This window comes from Cimex lectularius, unplaced genomic scaffold (assembly GCF_000648675.2).
Source record: "Cimex lectularius strain Harlan isolate CLEC.00 unplaced genomic scaffold, Clec_2.1 scaffold190, whole genome shotgun sequence".
In the NCBI taxonomy this organism is placed as follows: Eukaryota; Metazoa; Arthropoda; class Insecta; order Hemiptera; family Cimicidae; genus Cimex; species Cimex lectularius.
In genome coordinates this window covers 550245-570627 of record NW_019392798.1, presented here as the reverse complement: position 1 = coordinate 570627, position 20383 = coordinate 550245, and the positions used below count along the sequence as shown (strand labels likewise).

Genomic DNA, 20383 nt, shown 5'->3' with positions numbered 1-20383 from the left:
TTTTAGATTAGATAAATGAATATTATTGTTTTACCAACATTACAAACATTAAAAAACATGTTTTGATAGTTTTAGATTAGATAATTGAATAATATTGTTTTGCCAACATCAGAAACATGACAAAACAATGTTTTCATAGTTTGGATTATATAAATGAATTGGTGAGTGATGTGGCAAGATTGTAGGGTTGAGATCACATTTAAAAAGAAATCACCTTACCACAATTTTTGTCGGTTTTGCAAATTACTTATTTATAAACATTAATAATTTATATTATCGAGTTAAAAGTTGATAAAGATTATTTAGATATTTTTTTCAGCTTAATTCTTTATTTTATCTGATTCTGGTGTCGCTGAAGCAAGCTCATTTTCCTTTCCTCTGCTGTTAGCAATTTTTATTACTTATCTTCAATGTCCCCATTTTTGAATTCTTTAGGTTTATTTTTTAATAAAATCTTCTAAACTTCTCGATTTGTTCATATTCTATTTCTTTTTTATTTACTTTTCAATCTTTTTTATTTCGCCTTCATTCAATCTCTCTCAAATATTTTTATTCCTTGCCTATTATTTTTTTTTTGTTCTTATATATAATTGTCTGCTCAGTTGAGTAAATTTATGATATAGTCAACTTTTTATGGATAGGAAAAATTCTGTGTAATGATTTTACATAAGTAGGTAAAATCATTTTATAATTTTTGAAAAATTAAAAATTTTTTTTTTAACGGTGTGAAGTTAGTGGTGTAAGGGAGAGTGAAAGGGGTTGTGAAAGGGGATGAACGATGAGCGATGAGCGGCGATCGGCGATCGCGTGGTGGGAGTGAGATCGATTTGATTGGGCCCGGGACCGCGCGGGGCGCCGCCTGCTCACGTTCAGCGATTCCCGCGCCCGTCGCACAAACCCTCGCCACCGACTCGACGTACGTCGCCATTCGCCATTGTCGATCCGGAATCTGACGTGAACGAGCACCGCGCTTGAGCCAGCCGACAGCCGTACGAGCCTCCGCAGACGTCCGAGAGATCCGCCGCCTCCGCCAGACGAGACATCGCCGACCCCTCTCAATTATCGTCCCGTCTACACCGTAAAACATGGAGAAAAGGATCGAATTGGAAAAACGGGGAAGAAAACCGGACCAAGTGAGTTTTGTTGTCTTGTTATTTTTCTTCTCACCTTTATAAATTTGTCATTTTTTTCTTTTCTTTTTAAAGTAGTATTTTTTTTTTAATATCCTTTTTTTTGATTATTTAAAAAAAAATCCTTATCTGAATCAACGTGCGGAGAAAGCGCGTTTTATTTATAACCAAAGGAGTTTCTTCCTGACCAATCTTTATTAAATAGTAAGTATTTATTATTGTTCTGTTCTTATTTTTTTAAACCTTAATTTAGGGCGAGTTTTCCACGCCGTATCGCGGATTGCACAAGGGCCGATCTATTTTTCCTTTCCCTACTGAAACAAAAACGTTAACGCGCAATTTATCAGAATACGGTTCCTATTAAAATCCAAACAGTTTTGGACGTTAATAAGTTGTTTATTGGCCCTCGTGTGGCGTTTTGGACGTTTGCCGTCTTTGCCGGGCGGCAGAGGACGTGGGTCGGTTTGTTTACGGCGGCCGCTTCGCCGGGACGTCTGAAGCGGTGGACACGCCGCACGGCCACGATCCGAATCATTTTCAAACAATCCAGCCATAAAATCTATTAAATAAATTAATAAAAAAAAATCGTTATTAATTCTATTAAAAAAATCTAAAATAAAATCTTAGGGTTACGCCATCCTCCCACCATTTAATTTGAAATTTGGGGTTCGCTTAAAATGGATACGTGACATTTTCCAGGCGCTAATTTGTTCTAATGGTCGGCCCTTAATCAAACCTCGTGGTGACCAATAATTTCCGTTTAAAAAAAGAAGAAAAAAATCAATATTCTAAAAACATATATTAAAAAATTCATTTTACCCAATTTAAAAAAAAGACGTTTTTTAAATTCGAAATTCTATTACTACTATTTTTTTTTTTCAAAATACAATTTTTTCGGGGTTAAATCGTTCAACCCTTTTTTGAGGGGGTTTGTCTCGAGTTTCGTAGCGAGGCCGAAATGCGCCATCTTTGCCGTTTGGTCGATTTCGATTCGTCTGCGCACTTGCGCGGATCAACTTCAATCTTCTCGCTTCGCCTCGCCCCTCTGAAAATCAGCCGGCTTAACTGGACTTGGACTTAGCCGGGGAGGATACGCTTGATTTGAATTGAAAAGTCGGCCGTGAAAGAGTGAAGAAAAAAAAGATATAAACTCGATCAAAATCATAAGCAACGTTTTCGCCGCGTGCCATCTTTGCCGTAGGGCCGCTTCGTTGTTTCCCCGTTTTTTTCAAACTTTCTAATTATTTTTATCGTCGAACCAGAACACAACCAGAACTAGTTGATTTAAAAAAATTTTTTTTTTTTCTACTGTTAAATTTTTTACATACAGAATTTTACCTAGATTAAACAGGCTTGTTTACTTTCCCCATTAGGGTGCCCCTTCACCCTATTCCGCGTCCATGCCTTTCTAAAATAAATCTTAGATCTTACTATACTTTACATTTTTTTTTTTAATGATTTTTCAATCAGTCTACTGGTCCTCTCAATATACTTGTTAATTTTTTCTTTTTGTATCTATGATATTCTGTTTCTTTCTCTTCTTTTTTTGGTTCTTTTTCTGATTTCCCTCTTTTTTTTTAAGGAACTTCAACGAGTTGTTTTTATTAATTAATATTTTTAAGAGTTTTTAAGTGCAATGAGTCATATTTTTCCCTAACCATCCCTAACCATATTTTTCAACATTTTGGGGAAATATGTAGAACTTTTTAAAAAGTTCTTATTTTTATTAACCTTGTAGGATACAAAACCGCATTTAAAAAAAAAAAATAAAAAATAAATGGTTTAAAACTTATTGGAATCACAATAAAGTACAGTCTAGCAAGGAAAAACTCGAAGATTTTGGGAAATCTTTCTTTGTAAAAATTTAACTTCGAGTTTTTGATATTATCTACAAAACTACAAAGTTCTTTGTAAAGTGCAAATTAAATTCTTATAAAATTAAAATGAAAAAGGTAACTTCACAAAAATAGAACACAGTATCACAAGGAACAAAAATGACATACCTACTCCGAAAAATGGGAAGCAAAGAAGGAAGAAAAAATCTGTTTTTGGACATCACTGCACGAAAAATCAATGGTCTAAATAAACGACAAAATATGTCTGAGACATTCAGGTTCAAATCCATCATAACGCCGCTGAAAAATAAAAGGCCCAGAAAACTTCTTCAAGACGATCTGTGAGTCCAATGTAGCGCTGGTCAGGACTGTATTGAGGTTTTATTTGTCAATCTCGTCATTGGTATATTTTACAATGACATCAATCATGGCTTGGTTGATGAACAAGGAATACAATGGTTCCTTGTCTACAAGGTTCTGAGCATTTACTTTTGAACCAGGCAAATAGGTAATCATATTCTTTGAAGCTAATCTGACGTTTCTGGACGGTAAAAGATCGGTATCAGTCCAGAAGTTTCGCCATCTTTGCCTAACACAAAAGTTACTGTTTTGTTCTCTATCTTCGGAACCTACATTTGAAAAATTTTTTCAAAGTGGTCCTTTGAAAGCGCTTCGTCATCAGGAAGAACGTCGAAAGCGTCAGGTTTATCATTGTCGTTTGGCAACAAATCATTTTCATCTTCACTGTAAGTTACTTCTTCAGAAAAGTATTCCTCGTTTTCATTATCACTGATCTTCCTATTTCACGTTGAATTTCTTTGTCAGTTACAAAATGAGAACTATTTGCCATGGCTGAAACAATCCAGAAAGATTACAAAGAAAAGCATCGAGAAAACTAATTAAATTTATTGAAAATAAATTAAATTTGAACTAAAACTAAAAGAACATGTACAACGTGGGGTCATATTGACCCATACCATGACTTTTCTTACTTTATTCCAATATTACAAGGTCACTGAAAAGGGTTCCAGTGGCGTCCACGTCTACAAGAAGACTAGAAGGAAAGCTACTCAAAGCCTCAACCCCTTCCGATCGCTATACTCTGACACACGCACGTTTTGAAATTTTTGGGCCATTTTGACCCATTCGTTGTAGAACACAGATTAACAAAAAGCGAATTATACTCACCCCACCTTTACTCTTCCTAATTCTATATACTACTATGTATATTTTTTGGCTGGAAAGATGTTTATTAAAAAAAAGTATATGTATATATATTTTTTTTACAACTTATTTTATATTTAAAAAATGTAGCTAATGCATAATGCATTTTTAAGACCTAATTTCCTACCGGTCCTCGCATCAACATTCACAAATATACTATACACTACTATGTAGGTCGGGGGAAGATGTTTATTTTACATTAAAAAAAATAAATTTTTGTGCGGTATTTAGTGATGAGAATGAGATGCGGTGTAATGTAGGTTTAGAAATACATTTTCTTTATCGTGCCACCGTTGGGTGAGTACAAAAATACATTGATTAAACCTAAAAATTTTTATAATTGTACAAAAATTCATTTTCATATCTGACATGTATTTGTATAATTTAAACAATGTTTATAATTCCCAGCCCCTAAAGATGATTTCAACAAAAATTGGAACGTTCTAAATTGGTCGTTCTAAATAATTATTTATTTTTATTTACAAAAAGTAGCTAATGCATTTTTTGGACCTAATTTCCTTTCAGCCCCTCATCAACTTTTATATAAATCCACCATATATTACTATATGTAATTTTTTAGGCTAAGGATGGTGTTTATTTTATAAAACCGTTGTACTTATTTATTTTTAATCGTTGAAGTCGTGAGCAATCATTAATGATGTTAGAAAAACACCTTTTTCGTTTATTTGCCAATGTTTCGACCTTTATTTGGGTCATCTACGGGCCTGGGTGAATTTCAAAACATACGTTAATTGTAAAAAAATAATTATAGAAATGGTAGTAAATAATATAAATTTTGAACCAAATATTTCATATTCACATAAAGTGCCCCGCATACCACAACCGGTTGGTAAATAAATGTATATTTATTAAATTCACTAATTTCGTGGTCCGCTTGACCAATTAATATATTACAATTAATTAAGGTTTTTAGTTGAGATAAAAAAGTCAATGGCACGAGCGGGATTCGATTTGAAAAAATGGCAAAAAGGAGGGAAAATTCAAAAGGTGCGGTTGAGATGGGAAGTTGGTGTCCGAGTGGATCGAGGTCACGATAGCTCAAGTGGTAGAGCATGATGATCGTGGGTTCGAATCCCGCTCGTGCCATTGACTTTTTTATCTCAACTTAAAACCTTAATTAATTGTAATGTATATTTATTTTTGATTTTTTTAGAAAATTCATGTTTGGGCCTTATTTCTTTCTTTCCAGTCTTTTCTCAAAATTACGCAGTGTGAGTTTAACTTCAATTTGCTCACCTCCTAGGTATTAATTTATTTTTATTGGGATTTTTAGGAAAACCCGAGGATGTGTAAACTTTCATTTTTTTCTTGTCTCTCGTGAGCCAAAAAGTTTCAAGTTCCAAAAGGATAGTGGGATACAGATAGGGGTTTAACTATTTGCAATGTAAAGATACTCATCAATGTGCATTTTTTTGTTTTTATGCTGAATAACATTCATAAAAACTGTACGAACATTGTTTTTCTGATTCACAAAATCTTCTTCAACTTCTTTGATCGATTGCTCATGGTACCGAAGGAAAAACTGCAATAATTTCCTCAAATATCTTCGACTTATGAGATTCTGGATGTGGATGGATATGGATTATAATTGGAGAAACAAAATATTAAGTTTGAGAGGCTTTTGTCCATCTCATCATTATTTTTCTCATTTATAATTACTCTATCAGGCCGCATCTCACGATCTCCAAATAATCATTTGTAATACTCTTGAATTTGGATAAAATCAAGAGGAGTTAAGAATTTTTTAAGTGGAATTGAATGGGCATCGGAGAGAATGAATTTGCTGTGCCAAAACTGACAAAGATAAAGCACAGCTTTTGTTGACTACCTGTCTGAAGTCTTCACCGTTCACCTTCAGTCTTCAAAGCCCATTTCCTCATTCAGAAATTTAACATATTAAAAACTTGTAAAAATAGTTTAAAAGGCTTTTTAACTTTCTCCTTGGGGGGTACCCCTTCACTCTAAGCTCATGTCATTCTAAACCCTCTTACTTAAACATTTTTTTTTGTATTCGCTGTTATGTATAATTTTTATTGAGTTCACACCATTTTTGATTGAAATTGTCTTATTAATCAACACTTCTTGTCTGATTAATTGATTAGACTTTCTGTGTAAAAATAAAAATAAAATAAAAAATAAAAACAATTTTTAAAATATGTATGTTTCATTTAGAATAATAGACTTTTACGCTTTATTACACAACAAAGTTGTCGTTCTAGGATTTGCATAATTTTATTTTATTGTGGTATACTAATAATTATATACCATTGATAAAAAGTATGCAATATAAATTTTACAACAGACACCAGTATTTTTTATATATGGAAATAATGGTCGAAATTGTAAATACATTTTTTAAAATCTACAAACGAGTGCTTATGGAAGTTTATTTTAACGTATATAATTAATTTTTTTTTGTTCATGTTTTTAGATTTACGAGCTGAACTTGGATAATTGCCGAAGTCTGACGATTGAAGGTCTTACAGATGAATTCACAAATTTGAAATCGCTCAGTCTCATAAATGTGGGGCTGACTAGTCTCAAAGGTTTTCCAAAGTTACCAAACTTGCAGAAGGTGGGTTTTATTTATTTATATGTGCATGAAAAATACATTCGTACCGTAGAACATAAAATTGTAAATGTTAAAAATGTTAGTGGGGTTTTAATAAAATATTGATTTTCTAGTTGGAGTTGAGCGACAACCGTATTTCAAATGGTTTGAACCTTCTTCAGACGAGCCCTAAACTCATATATTTGAACCTGAGTGGAAACAAAATCACCGATCTTGAAACATTAGAACCACTCGTAAGTGGACTGTTTATTTTTATAATATAAATAAAATTTACAAAACATTTATCATAATTTATATAAAAAAGTAAATTTCCAATAAAGCCAATCAATTTATTTATTTTTTTTTTTTTCCCGGGGGCTTCCAACAGTAAAGTCATTTCAGCCCCCTCTCACTGCACTGTTGTGGCCGATGGGGTACTCAATATTCCGCCATCGGCCCTACAGTCTAAAAGATCACTCACTTACAACAAACAAATAAATAAATAAATTACTTATAAATAAATACACGACACAATAATAAAACACAACACAGATACACTTATTTACACAGATATTCACATATTCATATATTTTATACACTATTTACAAGTGAGGAAACACCCCCGTTTCTCTTAGAAAGCGGAATAGGGGATCCAACATTTGACTTGCTCGCCCGAGTACAATCAATTTATTAATATTATTTACATTTACAGAAAGAATTTGAACATCTAAAAAGTCTTGTGCTTTTCAATAATGATGTCACTACTATAGAAAATTACCGTGAACAGCTTTTCAAGCTTCTTCCTTGTCTTAAATATTTAGATGGGTAAGTGTATAGTTTTGTAATTTTTAAATTTTGATTTAAAGTGTTGTGAACTAATTTTTATCCTTGTATATATTAGTTTTGACGCTAGAGAACAGGAAGCTGAAGATAGTGAACAGGAGGGTAATTCCTTAAATGGGATCGAAGAAGACAGTGGTAAGCCAAAGAATTATCAGCTTGAAAACCATAATTTATTATTATTAACCCTATTTTTTTAGAAAGTGAAGAAGAAGAGGATGAAGATCTGGAAGAAGAAGAGGTCGATGAAGATCTAGAAGAAGAGGAACTCGGCTTGGAAGCCGTGTACAAGGATAACCTTGACGTAAGTTCGTTAAAACAAAAAACAAATGAACAAAAGATTCTAGTTTATTAATTTTTTAGGAAGAAAGTGAAGGAGATGATTACGATGGTGAAGGTTCAAAAGAAGAGGAAGATGAAGATATTGAAGAGGAAGAGAGCTTCCAGGTTGACCAAGACACCGAAGATGGTAAGTCCGTCTCAATTTAAGTGTGAATTTAAAAGTATAAAAATATATTTTAGTGAACTTTTTTGTAAACATTTGTTCTTTTTTTTCTTTTAATCTGGATGTTTTTGGACTGTGTGGTGGAACCCATTTTAACCGGACTAAAGCGGGATAACGTCAATTGTTTGGATAATCCATTGAGCCTGTTGGCATGTGGTAAAAGGTGGAAAGAACAATTTCCAATTAAAACTGAACGATCTTTGTATTTTACATAAAAACGTGTAGTACAGTATGCTGTAGCCAAAATGTAAACCAGAAAAAAAGAGCTTCATTAATTATTTCATGATTAGCTAGCTTCATTGTCTTGCAGTTCGGCTCTTTACAATTGTATTCTGAAGTTTAGATTTAAATTTTACCCGTTGTTGAAATCCCAACACCATAATTACCAGCCACATTTGGCAATATCACACCATTCTCGTACACCATTTTTTACTGAAATTGTTTTCGTTAATCCGAGTTCGGTTAAAAAGGGTTTTACTGTATAAAGAATTTTGTGTAACCATCTTCGTGTTAGTCAGGAGGAGGGCACACAGGTTAGGGGTTAGGGTTAGCTTAGGTTAGAATTAAGGGGAATGTTAGGGGGAGGGACAGATTAGGGTTTGAAATGGATTATAGGTTAGGGTTAGAGTTAAAGGTAGGGTTAGGAATAGTCTGGTTAGGGCTAGGCTTGAGTTTGTGCTAATGTTAGAGTTAGGGGTAGGTTAGGGTTCAAAATGGATTAGATTAGTTTTCAGTAGACTATTTACCATGCTGTATGTGTTAATTTACTTTGTTTTGTATACATTACTTTTTGTTAAGTAAACATGGTTATTATTTATTATTTAGTTTGTATGTATAGATTAGGTAGGGTTAGAGTTAAGGGGGTAATGTTAGGGGTAGGATTACTAATATGTTTGGTTAGGTAGAGTTAGGGCTTGAATTAGTGAGAATGTTAGAGCTAGGAATGGGTTTGAAATGAATTAGGGATTAGGGTAGGTAGGGTTAGAGTTAAATTTAAGGGTAACATTAAGATTAGGAATGGGTTAAGGTTAGGGATCAGGTTATGTTGATGAGTTAAGTTGAGAAATGGGTTAGGTTAAATATGATTACATTTAATATTGAGGATAATGTTTGTGTTAGGGTTGGGATCAGATTAAATTAGGTAGGGTTAGAGTTTGAAATGGATTAGGGATTAGGTTAGGTAGAGTTAGAGTTAAATTTAAGGGTAATGTTAGGATTAGGGATGGGTTAAGGTTAGGGATCAGGTTATGTTAATGAGTTATGGGTTAGGTTAAATATGATTAGATTTAATATTGAGGATGTTTGCGTTAGGGTTGGGAACAATTTAAATCAGGTAGGGTTAGGGTTTGTGTTTGGGGTTTTGTTAATATTAGGTTCAGGTCAAGGTTATAAGTGGGTTAAGTAAGGACCAATTAGGTTAGGTGTGGTTAGGGTTGGAGTTTGAGTTTGTGTTGTCAGGGTTAGGGTGAGTGAGGGGTTGAATTAGGGATTGGTTAGGTTACATATCCGTAATTCAATTTTTTTCTTTGAAACTGAAGTAAATATGCAAATACTTATGAGTTTTTTCAAGTTTTATGTTCATATTTGGATAGTATTTTACTACGTTTTTGGTGCTCGTTTTCTAATGGGAAATTTCTTAATAATTTTCAGATTCTACTCCAAGGGGAAAGAAAAGAAAGCATGAGGGTGAAGAGGAAGTAGATTAAGTATTCAAAAAGAGATATTCTTTAAAACATTATTCTATTAAAGGTAAAAATAAAGATTTTGCAGTAAAAAACCTGAAAAAGTAAAAAAAAAAAAATCATAAAATGCAAGTTCATACTTGGTAAAAAAATGCACAACTATTGGAAAGAAGAAAATGTTTTAAAGCATTTTTAAAAAATGAATATATTTTATTACACGCACAAAAAAAAAGAAAAGAAAAAAGAAGCAAAATATAAAAAAAAAGAGTTGATGTTTGCCCAGTCTGAATTTCAACCGAAATATTTCTTCCGAGTGGACACTAACGTTTTATTTTTTAAAATAAAAATATGTATGTTTATATTGTTTATTATTATTTTTTAAATAAATGGTGTTACTTTAGGAGTCATTATGTTTCAACTATTATTTCCGTTTGGGGTCGAGCTTCAACATTATTTTTAATTTTTTCTTAAAAGTTCGTCTAAACTCTGTGTAAGTAATTGGCACCTCAGATTCATCATACAGGTTAGTCGCTTCGGCATGATCGCAAACGACACTGGATTCAATATTGGCGAACTGGAATGGTTTTCTGCAGAGATGAAGACTCGATGAGCCTGCTGGGGACTAAAAACCCTGAGCATCCTGTTGCACTTCAGCGAATGCAACAGATCCCTCTGGTTTCCATAATCAATGGTGCATTTGAAATGGCCCTTACAAATCTTTGAGCTATTTGATTAGTTTCATCAGATGCGATATTGCTTTCCGTTCTGATGAATTAATTGCTGTATAGTCATTGCATTGCTGAAATTCTGCGGGAAGCCCTTTGCAAGCCCAATATTTCCGTTTCCTATCATTCAAAATTTCTTCATATGCAGTGGTCAGGTTACATCAAAAACTTAAATAATTCAAGTATTTTCTGAATCAATAATTTTTGCCTATAATTGTCTGACACCTCAAGAACTCTTTCATTTCACCTGTGTGTCATGCCCCAGGGGAAGTCGGGTTGTGTTGTTAGTCTTCAGGATAGTCGTATATCCTGTGAGGCCATCATCCACAGCTCTTAAGGATAATCTTAGTCTTAGCACCAGTTTTATGTGAAAATTCAAGTCAATCGTGGACCAGTTCTTGCCACGTCAATATATCAGCCATACTTCCTGCATAGCGTGACATCCCCTGAGTCGAGAGATACACCGAAATCTTGGTTGATACCATCCGTCTTTTTAGCAAACTGTCCCTCAACAGTAAACTTTCTCGAAAACACTTGCTGAAGTGAGTAACATCCTCAGTGATAGTGTTGGCGAGAAATGTAGCAATTTTTATTACATGATTACAAGGACTGTGGCAGGAGTTAGTTCAGGCGACTCTGATCTGCGTTGCCAGTAGTTGGGGTGTTCTCATCTGGTGCAAAGACAAGTTGAGTTTTGTAAGGTGTCAAGAGATTCAAGTAGCGAATGGTGGTAGTATTAATTACTAAAGGGGATGCCTCTGGCAAGTTAGGGACGAGGATTTCTCCATGCCACAACCAATCACCTCAAAGATGGTGACCAGGGGCATTACCCTTCTCTATGAATCTGCCAATTTATCCTTTGGCAGTTCGCTCGAAGACGACAAATGTGCAAGTAAGCTGTTTTCCACTAGACGATTGACGTGCAAGGCCACTATTTTTTTTTTTTCCGAATAAGTCATTTTCATTTGTTTAATTTACATTTTTTATCAAGTTATTCCTATTTTTTGCTGGTGTTCCTGCGGAACGTTTTGGTTGAACATGTTTTTGTTTTTTTATTATTTCCTCTTCAGTTGTGCAGTTTTATTAAACCAATAGTTGTGATAATTATCAGGTCGGTTTTAACAATACAACTTTTTTTGGCAGTAAATGATAATTATGTTTATTTAGGTTTTGTTAATTTTTTTAATTTAGAAAAAAAAGTGTATTTAAAAGAACTTGTTTTCCAATAAATTGTGACCAAAAAGAAAAAAAAAACTTAAATTATTTTTATACTGATTGTTTTTATTCAACTTTATATTTTGTAATGTGTATAGGACAGTGTAAAAATCAGGAAGAGTTAACAATACTTGATGAATTTAAGTGCCTAAATATTTAATTAAGGAATACAATAAAAGAAAATGTATTATGTATAAGAGATGACAAATTTCTAAAGCCCTGGCAAAAAAGCCTGTGATCTTGTCAAAAGTTGTAATTTGTCAAATCCGACTTTGATTAAAAGAATAATAAAAACTATAAAAATGGATTAAAATATAAGAACTTGAGATGATTTTATTACTGGAGTTATTTTTTTGAAATATGTATATTTTGTAAAAAAAAAAGAAAAGAAAAAGTAAATTTACAGAGACATGTATAAAAGTGTTTAATTTTGTCTTTTGTACAGGCTTTTATTCTAAATCGCTTGGCACACGTCATATTTGCCAAACTAAAACTGCATGATAAAAAATTTAGATGTAAAATTGTAGGTACCTATTTATTGCTAATTTCATTCAGCTTAAAATTGCTGGTTTTGTAGAGAAGGAAAAAACAAAAAGAACAAAATATTGTGCTGTCCTTTTTTTGTATTTTCCCAAAAGTTTTATTGAAAATAGTTAATTTCAGTGGAGTTAATGCTAGGGTAGTTAGTTTAGAACAGAGTTGATGTTATATACACAAACGACTACTCTCAAAGCCCCTATAGATTTTCCTTTATATGGAAATGGCCTTGTGATTGATGATTGTATATTCTTTTTTTTAATATATACAAATATGTGTATATATGAAAGAGAGGCACTGCCCATAAGTGATTTCTCATAAATGTACAGCTTACTGCATTAAGTTTTCTTTTGTTTGCCAAAATTAAAAAAAGTTTTTAGATTAGTATTCATTATATATAAAAAATTGGTAAAAAAAGCGGAGATTATTTACATATCCCTTTAGTTTGATTTTATGTGGACCATTTGGATACAGTTTGTACGTTTTGGATATTGTTTCGATGAAAAAAAGTGCTCATAAATCTTTTGGTCAAATTTAAATAACTGTTTCCAAATTGATCAAATTACTATTTTCTTCTGTTTATTGTATTATTATAATGTACAGATTCAAGAGAAATTTAAGTAATTATAAAAGTTGTGTAAGAAAGAGGAAAATATATTTAAGAGAGATTGTATTATACAAAGACTATTTGTCCTGTCCTAGAAGTAGTGTTAAAAACAAAAAAATTGGTTTGTATGGTTATGTAATATGAAGTTGATGTATTGTCAATCTAAATAATTATTACCAAACTTTATAACTTTGGATTTTTTTAAAAATATTCACTCCTTTCATTACTAATAATTTTTCGAGCACACGGCATTTCAGCAACTCGTTTACTATCAAACATTTTTTTCTTGAAAATTTTGAGCTTTAGGTTGTAGCAATATTGGTTGTAGTGTGTAAAGTTTTAAAGAGGCTAATTCCCTAACTTTAGGGTCTTAGCTTTTAAGAATTTTTTAAAATTTAATCAAAAGAAGTAACCAAGAATATTGGAATAACACAGTTCTTCGTAAAGCTTTCGAGGGCTTCATTAGGGCTTTGAAACTATTATTAACTATTCTCAAAGTTAACAAATATGAACATTGAAGTAGGAACATGATTTTATACAAGTGAATTTTTGGGTTGATAGTGGTACATAGAACCTTGCATTCTGCAATGGAATTGTCCTAAACCACCTACGGTTTAGGGTTAGGTTAGGTTATGTAAATTCCTACGTCCAAAGTATAGAAATTATCTCAATTTAATTGTTATCAGCTTTTAATATTATTGTTTGTTAGAAAGGAAAAAAGGAAAAGCACCATTTCTTTGCCAAACTATCAAGGAATTCTCCTCTTCATTAGGAAATTGATACTTACATATGAAACTTGTGGATTTAAACAGTGAATTTCTGGATTGATATAACAAACATCTTGTCTATTCTATATCGGAATTGTCCTAGACCCCCCCCGTGGTTACAGTTAGGGTTGGGTTTGGTTGTGTGGTATTTCGCCAAAAAAGGGAACTCGATAAAATTGATATAAGCTTTAATATTGTATTTTGTATTAAGAAATTAGATATAAGACCAATTTGTTATAAAGAAAAAGGAAAACTACTCATTTTCATTGCCAAACTTTCATCGAATATATCCTTTTCATCAGGAAATTGAAGCTTCAGTACGGCCACAACCTTTGAGCGGAACGCATCCTGTGTTGAAGAGAGCCGCAGCTACTTGCTATTTTTCTACAGATTCGTTAATTTACTTCATCTTCATTTATTTATTGTTCTTTTTCTTATTTCTTTGGCAGTGCCATTCCTTTGTTTTCTTTTTGTACTGTTTTTTGTGGATTTCGGTTTTGTTAAATATTAATATTATTAATTTTGTTAATAAGTGCTGAAGGCAATCCCGGTCGACTAGAAGGAATCTCGCCTCGAGCAGGGGAAAGATTCCAGCCCCTTTGGGCTGGGATTCGATAGTCCAGACAGAATGGAAGATTGTTAGTCCCACCCTTAGGTCAGATTTTTCTAAAGTATAGAAAAGTCCACGTCTCCGTATGCTTGGCCCTCGGGGCTAAACATTGCCCAGAAAGTACAAGAAGCCCCCACCCCACAGCCGACCTGCTCCCATCCGGAACGCAGCACCGCATCTTGCCGCCCAGACATCCCAGACAATGCAACTCAAAAGTCAAAAAGAACAAAAATTTTTCCGGTGAGAGAAGTCATTCATACACAGGGGTGACTGCGCCTCAAAACACTGAGGTCCTTGAGACCCGCCCTCCAGAGCATTGACTGATCATATTTATTTTATCCCCACCCTTGTGAATTGGTATAGAAGCTGTACCTTCTGAAATTAGGGACAAAAACTGAATCATTTTACGACACACTGCAAGGCATAGATCCTCTCCAGAAATTTTTTTATCCTCCTCGTGTTCCGGGCGGTTGCACAAGGCAAAAAAAAATTGAAGCTTACATATGAAAATTTTCTTTTCATACATTTTGAATTTCTGAGTTGGTAGTGGAACAAACAACCATCTATTACACAATAACATTGCCCTAAACCACCTCAGGCTTAGGATTAGGTATAGGTTAGGGTTAGAATTGGTTAGGTAGATTCCTTTGCCCAAGGTATGAGAATCAGGAACCTCAATATAATTGATATCAATTGTAATTATTATAATTAGCATCAAAAATTAAAGGATAAGGCTAGTTTGCAATAAAATAAAAATAAAAGAAACATTACTTCGATTCTTTGCCAAGCTTTCAAGGAATGCATTCTCATCAGGAAATTGAACCTTATATATGAAACTTTTGGTTTTAAAAATAGTGAATTTCAGGATTGATAGTGGAACAAACGACCATCCATTTCACAATAGCATTTTCCAAAACCACCTCAGGCTTAGGATTAGGGAGAGGTTAGGTATGGTTAGAATTGGTTAGGTTAGGTATACTCCTATGTCCAAGGTATGATTACCTCAACATAATGAAAAAAAAAAAAAAAATTGAAGCTTACATATGAAAATTTTGTTTTTATACATTTTGAATTTACGAGTTGGTAGTGGAACAAACAACCATCTATTACACAATAACAATTACAATAATTTGCATAAAAAATTCAGGGATAAGGCTAATTTGCAATAAAATAAAAATAAAAGGAACAATACTCAGTTTCTTTGCTATACTGTCGAGGAATGTATCCCCTTCAACAGGAAATTGTTAAATTAAATTACATAATTACACATGTAACTTGTGGTTTTAAAAATAGCTTATTTCAGGGTCAGTAGTGGAATAGACAACAATACATTCTAAAAATGAGAATCGTTTTAAGTCACCACCTTAGGGTTAGTGTTAGGGTTAGGGGCGAATTAAGTTTGGTTAGAATTGTTTAGGTTAGGTAAATTACTATGTCCAAGGTATGGTTAGGTATTACCTCAATGTAATTGATATCAGTCTTTAATATTATGATTTTTTATTAAGAAAAAATCAGGTATAAGTCCAAATTGTTAGAAAAGGAAAAATATTCAGTTTTTTTAATCAACTTTTGAAGAATGTGTCTTCATCAGGAAATTGAACCTTACAGATGAAACTTTTGGTTTCAAGCAGTGACTTCTGGGTAGATATGTGGCCCCATTTTATATCGGAATCGTGTAAAACAGGTTAGGGACGTGTTAGATAGATTCGTACAACCAGGCTAGGTTTGTCTTAAGGTGTTTACACACTAATTAAATCTCTGCCAAGAAAAGACAATAAATATATCAGGCTGAACATTGGTTGCCATCTTTGGCTCGTCCTCATGAAACCAAGGGCCATGTGGAATCGCAGTCATATCAACCATTTTGATGTTACCACCAGTAGCCCAAACCTTGACCGCTTTGTTGGCTCTGATTTGCCTCTTGTACACATTAAGCAAATCATGGCCAAGAAGCCGTTGGTTGTCTTTTGTTGGCCGAGATTTGTTTTGTGTGTATGTGCCTTTAGTTATTCGTTTTGTTAGCATGTTGACTTATCATCGTATATGCTTTGGAGGAGATGGTACCTTCTCTGCTACTGCTGTATCCTATTCAGCGGTTGGCTGAGCACATTTGGAAGAGTACAGAAACCTACCTCTTCTCCACCCTCCATGGTTTTGATTCACGCTGACAAGATCCTCTGGATACCAATCTACCCATCCACCAACATTGAACACCATTTGTATGCTTTCAGCATTATTATTTTTTTAATATTTATATAAATTTTGTGAATTATTATGTTGTAAAATAGGAAAATATTAGGATATGTAAACAAAACTATCATCAAATATGCAATCATTATTGCTTTTTATCATTTTTGTTATTATTTAGTTTGTATGTACAGATTAGGTAGGGTTAGAGTTAAGGGGGGTAATGTTACGATTGGTTAATATTGAGGATAATGTTTGTGTTAGGGTTGGGAACAGATTAAATTAGGTAGGATTAGGTTTGAAATGGATTAGGGATTAGGTTAGGTAGGGTTAGAGTTAAATTTAAGGGCAATGCTAGGATTAGGGATCAGGTTATGTTAATGAGTTAAGTTGAGAAATGGGTTAGATTAAATATGATTACATTTAATATTGAGGATAATGTTTGTGTTAGGGTTGGGAACAAATTAAATTAGGTAGGGTTAGAGTTTGAAATGGATTAGGGATTAGGTTAGAGTTAAATTTAAGGGGGGTAATGTTAGGATTAGGGATGGGTTAGGGTTAGGGATCAGGTTATGTTAATGAGTTAAGTTGAGAAATGGGTTAGGTTAAATATGATTAGATTTAATATTGAGGATAATGTTTGTGAATGATTATGTTGTAAATTAGGAAAATATTAGGATATGTAAACAAAACTATCATCAAATATGCAATCATTTTTGCTTTTTATCATTTTTGTTATTATTTATTATTTAGTTTGTATGTATATATTAGATAGGGTTAGAGTTAAGGGGGGTAATGCTAGGGGTTGTAAATTAGGAAAATATTAGGATATGTAAATAAAACTATCATCAAATATGCAATCATTTTTGCGTAAACTTTGGCTTTGTAAAGCATTTTATATTCCGGAAAACGTTTTTTAAATTTTGTTATTTTTATAACGGATTTAGTTTAATATGTTTTTTAAATACATTTTTAAAGTTGTTAAGTTTTAACATTTCACTCTAATTTAAAAAGGAGAAACATTTGAAGAAGGCTTTATAAAAACTTTACAAACTTATTTTGAGACACTAAAAAAATATTTTTATTTTATGTGGAAAGGGAAACATTTGAAAATAAAACAAGACTGTAATATTTGGGATGTAAAAAGCTTTACATCCAGTGTTGCTACAAATTCTACCATAACAATAGACGAGTTTAAATTTTTTTCTTTTTTTTGTCCATGCCTGACCATTTGGGTGCTATTACTACATTGATTTATTTTACATGAAAATATAATAAATCATGTATATAAATTGTAAAAAGCAAAAACTATCACTAAAAACTGGACTAAATAGTACAAGTGGGCGTATGGTATTTATTGTGTTGTGCGGGGTTACATAACCAGTCTCTTTTGATGCTACCACTGAAAACGCTACAGCAAGAGTATTTTTTTATTAAAAAAAAAGAAAGTTTTTCTCCAGGTGCAGTCAACGTGTTAAGTGAATTCCATAGCAACTCTCAAAACGGTAGCTATCTCAGTTTTCCAAAATTTTCAGATACATATTAGCATTTTTTTTGTTGATCTGGTTAAGGAAGTTTGACTGTTCCAAATTGTATTTATTAAATTTATTTGTTGTAGCCTGTTGTATATTGTACTTTTTGGTCAATCAATCCAAAATCTATTATCCACAAGAAAAAAATTTCTTTATGATTGTACATTTGATTTTTTTCTGTTATAGTCACAACTATTTCCCCAAATATGTTAAAAAACAGTTGCTACTTTATCATATTTCATAGATTGTACTGGTAATAAAAATATCGCATTTTTAATTTGTTAAGAATTAACATTTATTACAAATAGTTACACTTTTCAAAATGTATAATAAATAACAAAATACATTTAATTGTAAATTTACCACTGCTTAATACAATATCAATTATCATCATGATACACCAAAAATAACAGTAACATGCTATCGACATATTTTAATACCTTATAATTACAAAAACGGTCTTAACAATTTTTCACACTAGTTTCTACTTAATATACAAATTGGGCATCATAAATATAAATACTTTTCAATACATAACCTCTTGTCCGAACGACAAGAACGTTTAAATAATTTAAATGGGTCGTCTATACGCTATAATTATTTTCATTGAGCAATATAATTAATCTAGATTTAGCCCTGCAAGTCTTATTTAATGATTGAATCGAGTGCTTTCTCTCTAAAAATCTTTTTTAAAAATCAAATCGGATTTTAAAATGTGATTTAATTCCTTCCCATTTGAATAAACGATTAAAGTTGAAATCGACTGGATTTACGAAAATTAAATGCGCTAAATTGTTCAATACCCAAGAACTTCCTTATTTTATTAAATGGACATTTTGGAATGCAGTATTCGGTTACAATTTAGAGCAGTATTGGTGTAAAAAGAAAAAAAAAAGTTTTTACATATACACGTTTATCATTATGGATGGACTAAACACTTTATGCAATAACAAAGTGCAAATCCAATTATTTAAAACGGATTTAATCTCGTTTTTAGTATTATTAACTAGCTCACGCAGTTCACAACACTTCTGCATCAGGCAATTGAAAATTTTAATTTCTTTTTGCATATTTGAGCACTGATCATTTTAAATGCATGCCTTAAAAATAAATAAATTTAAACATTTAGTAAAACGCAAATACTTTTATTTTAAATTGTGAAATTATGCTGGGCCTGTGAGTCAATTAAATCGATCGAACTGGTTCTTTTTAGTAGCGGTTTGCAACTGTGGAGGTCATATCAATCCCTTTTGTTTTGTATGAAGTTAGAAATACTTAAAATTGGAATGTTATATTAATATTAAAATTTTAAATTTGTGAAGTAGTTTTGAACTTTTTTTTATACCTTATGCAGCACTAGATATCTGTTTAAAATGCTCTCTCCGAATAGGGAGAAATTAGTCAAAACTTGGATATATAAAAAAAAAAAAAGTCAAAATGTTATACAATTAACCAGTCAAATTTTCATAATATAAATTTTTTTTAGCATTTTAAAAACAGTTTTTATATTTTTCATAGAATGCAATTCCGCAGCATTGGCTTTATTGACTTCATTTATTAAACCAAAGGATGAATCTGTCATCATCAGAGTGTGTTAAAATGAGACGAGATAGATTAGTTTACGAGGCAGCGGTTGACAATTTTTTTTTAAAACACATATTTCCCATTTTTTCTTCCAAAACTACCACCTTTTAAACGTCCACTTTAGATTTGTCTGAATAAATTTGATCAAATTCCTCCCGAAAAACATTTTATTTCACCCTCTCATATAGGTAATTCTATAAATTGTAATTACACAAAATGTGCAATATGCCAGTGAGCACTTGCCTCTACCTAATACCTAAATATATTATTTACAATAATATTTACAGCAACATTTCAAAGTCGATAAGTAATTAAACGTATTTAATTTGACATTCATAGACGTTAAAAAATCTAATAATCAACATTGTATACTGTTCTTTAATTGTTGTAAGAACAACTTTATTATTTTAAACTTATGGCTTACCAGCCTTACATAATCTTTATGAAAAGATTGTTCCTACTCACAGTTAGTTTAAACTAACTGTAAGTAGGAATTATCTTTTTTAGAAAGATTGAATAACAAACTCCACCATTTATCATTTCTATTAGAATTATAATTCTAAAAATAGCAGGTTCTTATAAAAAAAAAAAAAAAAAAAATCACCTTCCTATGTGATCTACTCAATTCTCTTTAGGTTCTCATAATTCCAATATGGAAGCACAAACTATAACTATCACAACATATATCAACTATGACAACAATTTAAAATTCATAAGAACTTTGGCACATCCGATTATTACATCCAACTGGTGAAATTGATGGAAAATTTTTTTTCGCCCTGGAAAGAAAGAGAAAAATTATACAAAAGTTCTTAACAGTTTATTACGCTA

At 32.2% G+C, this 20383-nt stretch overlaps 2 protein-coding genes across 5 annotated transcripts in view; one reads left to right on the top strand and one right to left on the bottom strand.

Annotated features, from left to right (window-relative positions):
- The first annotated feature begins 883 nt into the window (after positions 1-883).
- Positions 884-12941, top strand: LOC106664335 (acidic leucine-rich nuclear phosphoprotein 32 family member A-like). The gene is made up of 8 exons (XM_014389997.2): positions 884-1133; positions 6642-6785; positions 6896-7015; positions 7474-7586; positions 7663-7739; positions 7802-7905; positions 7965-8070; positions 9757-12941. Exons 1-8 carry the CDS (start codon positions 1086-1088, stop codon positions 9810-9812), a joined length of 768 nt encoding a protein of 255 aa, XP_014245483.1. The 5' UTR covers positions 884-1085; the 3' UTR covers positions 9813-12941.
- A 5344-nt stretch (positions 12942-18285) lies between these two features.
- LOC106664304 overlaps positions 18286-20383 on the bottom strand; it is a 167789-nt gene continuing 165691 nt past the window's right edge. For all 4 annotated transcript variants that reach the window (XM_014389909.2, XM_014389908.2, XM_014389910.2 and 1 more), the window contains exon 9: positions 18286-20331. The gene's annotated coding sequence lies outside the window, so the exon portion shown is untranslated. The remainder of the gene's footprint in view (positions 20332-20383) is intronic.